The sequence below is a fragment of the Lolium rigidum genome, chromosome 6, assembly GCF_022539505.1.
Source record: "Lolium rigidum isolate FL_2022 chromosome 6, APGP_CSIRO_Lrig_0.1, whole genome shotgun sequence".
NCBI lineage: Eukaryota > Viridiplantae > Streptophyta > Magnoliopsida > Poales > Poaceae > Lolium > Lolium rigidum.
The window spans coordinates 110,088,346-110,096,279 of record NC_061513.1 but is presented as its reverse complement, the minus strand read 5'-3'; the positions used below and the strand labels follow the sequence as shown (position 1 = coordinate 110,096,279).

The 7,934-nt window shown below is 43.8% G+C and overlaps 1 protein-coding gene across 1 annotated transcript; it reads right to left on the bottom strand.

Annotated features, from left to right (window-relative positions):
- Nucleotides 1-26: 26 nt before the first annotated feature.
- On the bottom strand, nt 27-6,344 carry LOC124660388 (pollen-specific leucine-rich repeat extensin-like protein 1). Its single transcript, XM_047198194.1, has 3 exons — nt 6,093-6,344; nt 4,939-5,208; nt 27-1,603 (listed from the first exon to the last, which is right to left on the bottom strand). The coding sequence occupies exons 1-3, from the start codon at nt 6,231-6,233 to the stop codon at nt 269-271; spliced, it is 1,746 nt and encodes a 581-aa protein (XP_047054150.1). The 5' UTR covers nt 6,234-6,344; the 3' UTR covers nt 27-268.
- Between the last annotated feature and the right edge of the window lie 1,590 nt (nt 6,345-7,934).

Below are 7,934 nucleotides of genomic sequence, written 5' to 3'. Positions count from 1 at the left end.
ATCTCACACACCACAAAATGACAAGATACCGGGAAACAATTTGGTTCAGAATAGATCCCAATTGTCAAGTTTGAAATCAAGTTGGTTGTGCACGTGCAAGCGCCTGGAGGCACATCAAATTAAAGCTCAATGTTTATATGTACATTGTACGGACGAACAAGCAGTGGACGGCATCATATCAGATCTCACTTATTTAGATAACACGATACCACTCGTAGCACACGTATGAGCACGGCGACCAGCGAAACAGGACCCAACCTGCACGATATCACCACGCACGAGGGGGTGCTCCAGACCCTGATTCGTTCAGCCTGTCGAGCAATGCATTGAAATCTATCTGATGGCCGCTCTCCGTCATCCTCTGGATCACATTCAGCACCTGGTCCCTTGGATATCCCATGGTGATTGCCTTCTCGATCATCTCTCCATACGGATGGCCGCGCATCATGTGCTGCGATGACCCTGGATGGCTCATACCAGCGCCACCTGGAGGCATCTGTGGTGACTGGGCTGCGGAAGGGCCACTTGGCGGGTAGCCATATGCTGGGTTGTAACCTTGTGAATGCCCCTGCGGCGCGTATTGGGGAGGGCCGGCATATGGCCCCTTACTTGGAGGCGGTCCGTACGAGCTCTGATTTGGAGGAGGTAGCTGCTGTCTTTGCATGCTGTGCTGAGGCGGTGGCTGAGATGGTGGGATGCCAGGTCCAGCGTATGAATATTGCGCTTCAGAATGACTCCCACCTGGTGGAGCAGCTGTGCTGTACGGTCCTTGCATAGACGCACTGCCAGGCAGCGTTTCAGGGGAAGGGTTCAACGGCTGTTGGGGTGGATAGCGAGAGTAGTTTGGTGGAGTCTGGGGTCTCATCTGAGCTTGCACCTGAGGATGTTGTGGTTGCACTGTCTGAGGAAGGTGAGGGTTGGATTGCTGTGGTTGCAGTTGTGGTGGAGGGAACTGTTGAGGATTAGACAACTGGGACTGCTGCATTGGTTGTGCTGGGAACTGCTGGGCGTTAGATAGCTGTGGCTGCTGCACAGGTGGAGGAAATGGCTGCTGCGAGTAAGTCTGCTGAGGCTGAGCCGCTGGTCCAGGGGTTGAACGAGAGGGTTGCTGTTGCCACTGCTGCTGGTAAGGAGGGTAAGACTGGGGCTGGATTTGATTTGCTGACTGAGGCTGGGATGAAGCTTGGACATCTTGAGCTTGAGGCCTTGCTGGCAAGTATTGCACCTCTGGTTGTACTTGCTGCCCTTGTGTGTCATGGTTGCCTGGAGTTTGCTGTTGTGGGTAGTAAGCAATGGCTTGGCTAACAACATAACGGTCCTGCTGTGGTACAAGAGAGCTGGGGGCTGTCTGCTGCACAGGTTGATCATGGTACTGTTGAACTGGTTCAGAAGCTCTTGGTGCATGTGACGGAGAGTTCACCTGATGAGGTAAAGCAAGTGCCAGCTGCTGTTCCCGCTTTTCTTCAAGCTTCTTTGGCTCAGAAGGCATTGGCACGTCCTCTTTCTTTTTAGATTCATCTTGCTTAAGTTGAAATTTGGCTAGTTCCTTCTGAGTTTCTGCTAACTCTTGCTTGTCACGAAGAATTTGAATAGACCTGTGCACCTGCATCATGTACAATCTTAATCACAGTTTAAAAGATTAAACAGAATCAATGCTCTATATCTATCAAATACATAAGCACAATGTGAAGCACATTCAAAACAAAAGTAATAACATAAATTTTCTGAATTTCCACAATCTCAGGGTTTGCAGAGTTTCTTAATACGTAAGAGCAACAATATGTAGTCAGTTTCTGAATTTCCATAGTTGCAGGGTTTGCAAAATGTTTTAATGAAAGTACAAAACAATATAAATGTTGTATAATGTGTGCTTTAACTGCTGCTTCCAATTTGTATAAAAAGACATAATTACATACATCAGATGAGTGAAGTGCATAAACGGGCAATGAAACTGGCTTATCATAAGTAAGAAAATGTCAACTTTCATGTGCATTCAGCTATCAGCAACATTGAGGATGCTTATATGCTCTGGTGCATCACCGTCCATGGATTGGCCTAATGTGTTCCCTTGAAAGAAATATCATCAGTTGTGGGCAGCTCTACGTTGAGCTACCAATGTCTACAATCTAGAAGATGCAGATAAGACAGATAGAGATAATACTTGATAATTGCCTCCTCAAATACGACTTATAAAGGCCTTTAATGAACAGGGCACAATAGCATGAAGGCCAAAGCAAGTCCAGCTGTCCCTAACTGATTGTTTATTAACTAATAATATTGACTCCTGAAATGCAGTATACTTGATGCCTTGCTATAAAAGTGTAGAACTAGATCAATGGTTGAAGGAGAATAGCTTGAGGACCTGCCCAAGCATCCCGGCAGACAAGCCTGACACAAGAGCATCAAAGACAGTAACTTGCATGGAGTACCATGGGTATGAAATCAAGCCCGAGCATACTTGTGATACCTCACGGTCACATAGAGAGACTAGAGATTTATAGTGTCTCTGTGATGATTTGACTTCTTATTTAGTAACTCAGGTAGGACCACAGGTTCGATAAGTATTGGAACACGAGTGAAGCTCCCCCATGGATGCCAAGTGACCATGGAACTTTCTCGACAATTCTGTGAAATAAACTTAAAATTGCTTGAGGCATATTCCTCTTAAGTTAAATTATCTATGCAAAACACCAAGCCATAGTAAAACAATCACACGTTGGACCCGACAGGTTTTAGTGAACCACATAAACATTCAGGTCCAGCTCAGTGTGGGATTTCAAATATTTGGGCACATCAAGTGAGGTGTAAGATAGGCCCAGCCAAACCCTGAACTTTGGGCAACGCTTGGTCCTCATGTGAGAAATGACTGGGTTGGCTACCAGTAAGTACCCATTCCGATCTGTGGTACCCCTTCATCGAGGCATGGACGTATAAAGGATACAGTCGATAACTGTTAGTGTTCCCTCTCTGCTCTCTCTTCTCTCTGTTCTGTCTCTTGACTAAAAGCAGAAAATGAAGGACTAGAACTACAGAGGAGAACGCATGATAGTTTCAGGAACCAAATGCCTTCTTCTTTTATTAGCTTTTGTAGCAACGAATGCTACACTACTCAGCAACAAATACCTACAGAACTTAGCAACCCATGCTTACCCCAGCAACCTATGCTAGAACCTATTTATACTTGTACATGACCCTTTAGATTGTTTTCCATGTGGCACAATCCAAACCCTACACCATACTTCTAGAATACTCTACAAACTCTAGATATTTCATACTACTAAATACTAGTAAGGTGTACGTGCAACAAACTCCTTTATGAGTAATAATTATGAATTTGTAAGACTCATTTTTATCTGCCTAAAACGTTTTGATACTGTATTTATTTTAGCGTACCATTCCGACATTCATAGTTTATGGATTTTTAGTCCTTAAAAAAATACATGGATTAGTGAAGATGTTCGGTGTGAAGTGTGGCATGCATACTCCAAACTATAGCAGCATGAGTACCCAGCCAAGCATTTTGAGCTGACCCAAAAATTAATCCCTTTTAATTATTTTAGCTATTACTCCCTTGTAGCTAGTAGAGAACAAGCACGACGGGACCCAAGTTGGGTCACCCAACAGGAAAAAGAAAACACGATTTGCATAGTTCCCACGTGGTGCTGCCACCCTTGTCACTGAATCTAGCAGTTTCCAGTTTCTACCACACGTCCGTATGCATGATGACCACTGCTCTCTACAAATAACAACCGTTGGATGGAATAAATGAACGGCTGAGGTTGCAGGGATTCACTCATGTCTTCGCTGTCTGATTCATTCAATTGACTGCCAAAATTTCTCTAATTGAGCGGGAACACTGTAGAACCAGATGTAGATTAAAAAACTGCTGTACTAGATAGTGGTATAGAATCTTAATCTAGAACATTCCTAATTCTAGAGTTCTCCCTACATACCCTAGACACTTGATGACTAAGCTAGTTCCTTCTACTAGCCAACTACATTGACAAGATTATTTCTAATTCAGTACACAACCTATGTGCACTGTTCACTCACACAGGACACAACTCATGTGCCCTGTTCACACACAGCAAGCACACAACCTATGTGTGCTATTCACACTACAGCCTGCACACAACCTGTGTGGACAGGTCACACCATGACAAGATTACATTCAGGCTAACAATGACTATTTCATACCATTTTACAAATGCCTTAAAATTAAGGCATGGCACGGCAGTACGGCACTGTTACGTTGCTTTAAGATTGAACATGATGCATGCTGTAATTTGTTACAACTAGCCAATAAATACGGCTTGGAGTGGATCAAAAGAAAACACAGCGAGTAATAGTTATACTGCAGAAACATATGAGCTACAAAAACTACAGCGGAAGAAACAAGCAACGCTGTAACCTAACACGTCCTAGATGATCAATACCATCCATAAACACATCAGGGGAACAAGCTGGAGAAAACATTTACAGAGCAAAGGAGCAATATCACATGTAAGTGACATAAAATGTTTCATGCAATGGATGGGCCTTCCGCCTAATGGTGGGAGAGAGAATGTGTGTTCCCAATCATCCATGTTCGATGCATGACTGATGAGATCAGATGTGCCAAACTTGTTGGAGTACACGTCACATTAAGCGTGGGCAACAGAGCCTCCAATATTTAGCATGCATTGGGAATGCACGCGGACACGCTTATTTGTGCATATGGTGGCGGTGTGTTGTGTGCATCTGTTCTATACTCTCTACTCCCTAATAAAATTGATATAATAATATCCAGTAACATCTAGAGACACAAGAGATATTGCATACATATCAAGAAAGTCATAGAGATGGAGTAATATATAGATGGACACATAGCATGATCGTACAACTGAAATAAATATATTCTCAAAGCAATCTTTACTTTAGATACTAATATTTACTTACTTCATGTAGATGTTTTTCAAGAGACTTCAATCTTAGATCAGTCTCACCCCGAAGCATGTCACTTCGAAGTTCGCCTATGGACCTCTCAAGCTTATAGCAATAAATCTCCAGTTGTGAAAGCCGACTAGTAATTCCCTCAAGAGATCTTAGCAAATTGTCAGCATATTTCTTCATGCATCTCTCAACAGCAGATAGTACATCCTCTTTGGCGTAGCTTTCTTGTTCATAAACTTTTACTGATGGTCTCCCATATCTGCTGTCATGAAAGTCCTGTTGCGAAATCACAATAGTGGGCATTAAGAGTAATAAATAGAAGATGAGCATTTTATCCACAGCCATAACAAAATTAGCCATCAGCGTATTGGATGGAAGTTATCATTTAAAATGTAAGAGCTCGCTGAAATTTTCAGATTGTCAGCAGTGACATCTGATGACCTATATTCTACCAGGTATCCGCCATCCAACAATACAAACAGCATTACAATGAAACTTCCAGCGCAGTCAAAATAGTTTTGATTGAAGCTGGTCCCTCGTAATTTCCTATCAAGCCACTAGCATTCATCGAAACAATAACCTCTGCAGGGTTTGACCAAATAGGTGGCACGCGATTTATTTTAACCAGCAGCAGCATTGTCGTAGTGGTCCTAAATCCTAACAGCAATAATCTACTAGATAGTTCAGCTTATAACCTGACATGAACTGACTAGTATACTGCATACTTTATCGCAGTGGGAATTAAACCATGAGACATTAAGGCCAGAAAAATATAGAACGCTGGATGTTGACCTTTCTACGCAAGTATAAGAATGTCACGAGTTTCCCTCGATCAGACAATCATGATAGATAAAACTGCTGATATTGTGCAAAATATTAATACCCTAGGCAGAACCAACAGATGATGTGTATGTACTAACAGTGAACATAGAGATCTATCCGTGCGGAATCATCACCTAACGAAGAAACCAAAACATTTTCAACCCAGTTTCGCTTTTCCTGGTTCCAAATTCTCCAATGGAACTGGGGGAATTTGCGGACCAGAACCGAAATTCAGCCCCCAAGTTTCGATCGAAGCTTGGCGCACCAACCACAAGCGCTCGCAAAAGGGGGTCTAATGGGTAGGGGAACTGCTATTGCGGGCCGAGACGGTTGGATACCTTGTCGACTGGATCGGGCCGCTTGGGGTCGGAGGGGGCGGCGAAGTCGTCGTAGGAGCAGAGCACGTCGTCGGTGCCGAAGTCGAAGCTGCGGGAGCCGCCCATGGAGCCCCGGCCTGCGGGGGCGCCGGTGCCGGACATCGCGCGCGGCGCTAGGGTTTTGGCGCGACGCGCTTGCTTGGAGGGGAAGGGAAGGGAAGGGCGGTTGATGGGGAGCGGGTGAGGGGAGGGGAGGAGGAAGAAGGTTTCCGTCAGACAAAAAGGAGGAAGGGAAGAAGGATTGATTAGTCCGTGCCGTTCCTTTTTGGTGTGTTGATTAAGCAAACGCCTCGCCGTCTCGGTTCAGAGGATAAGACTAAAGTTTTGTGCATAGCGAGTTAGCGACATCCAACCAGCCCGTTGGTTCACGTAGATAGTTTGTCAACCATCCCCATTCCCCAACATGTACCCATGTTTGGATTTTCGAATGAATTTACAAAGGGAATTTTATATACAGTACGTACTAGATTTTTTTACTGTAGAGTCCATTTAATTCGAATTAATGAAACCTCTAAAATTTATATGGATTGCTTTCTTGAGTTGTAAATCATATAGGACTTCTAGCAAGTGAGACATCTTCAATTTTTTTTTAGAACACGGTACAACGCAGATACTCACAAACACGCACGTACACTCACTTCTATGAACGTACGCACGCACACCCTACTTCTATGAGCACCTCATTTGATAACTATGACGTGCACTCAATCTCTATATAGATTATTTACACTTTTTTATGCCCGTGCAACCAAAGAACTTAGGTTATTGATTCTTGCGATATCACTTTTGGTAGGATTCCAAGTGTTTGTTAGATTATTCTGTTTTGTTTTTGCGTTCTTTGCAAATACATGTGAAACAAAGAGACCCTTGGTTTATTCCAAGTGAGAGGGCTGGATATCGACAAAATCGAGATTTCCTTTGGTAATCGGTGGGCTGTGACTATGGAGCTTGGGAAGGAGTATGTGGAAGGCACCACAAACATTGATTACCTCAACTGGAGCCTGGAGGTGGGGTTCCCCGAAGACGTCTTCGCGTGAAGAGGGGCACACCCGGAGGACACGCCGAGCCTCATCTATGGCCAACGCCGTCGTAACCCTTGACTCTGACTTCCAGTAGTTTAGGGTCATGTTAGGTTTAGGTTTAAATTTTGTTGTAATCGAAATAAAGTTTGTATGGAATTTTATCCGCGGGCTTTAAATTTAAGGTTGTAAAAGAAACAAATGTGTGCAGCTGTGAGCATCCATCCCCATCGGTCCGAACATGCGTCCAAAAAATTGCAATGTGAACACATATTGGTGCGGTTCGAACATAATTTGGCCATCATCGAAGAGATACTACAAGTGGCATGAGCCGTGATTGATGGTAGCCACGAATAGAGATCCCTAGAAGTTTATCCACGAGCCATAACAAGTACATGGCCGCCCGGTACATCCAGGTGTTGCCTTGTAGGCATGGGTGGAAACGGCTCGGATGTGGTTCTGATAGGGCCCTTCCCGCAACCGTTTTCATATTTTCAAAACAAATACTTATGCGAATATGGATGTTATCAAATACGAGTATGAAGGGGATGTTGCTCGAATATGGATGTGGATTGGATATTTTCTCAATTCGAAACAAAAACAAATAGAAGGAAATAATAGACGTGTGTCTTATAATGAGTCAACTTCAAAATGGTGTAGAACGGTAGAGAGAAGAATATAGTGATACGGAAGAAGCCTGGTGACCGGGTGTATATGTGAGCACGCATCCATTGGTTGACACGTGTCACATCTAGCAATCCACTGTTACCATCATTGTTGGGTT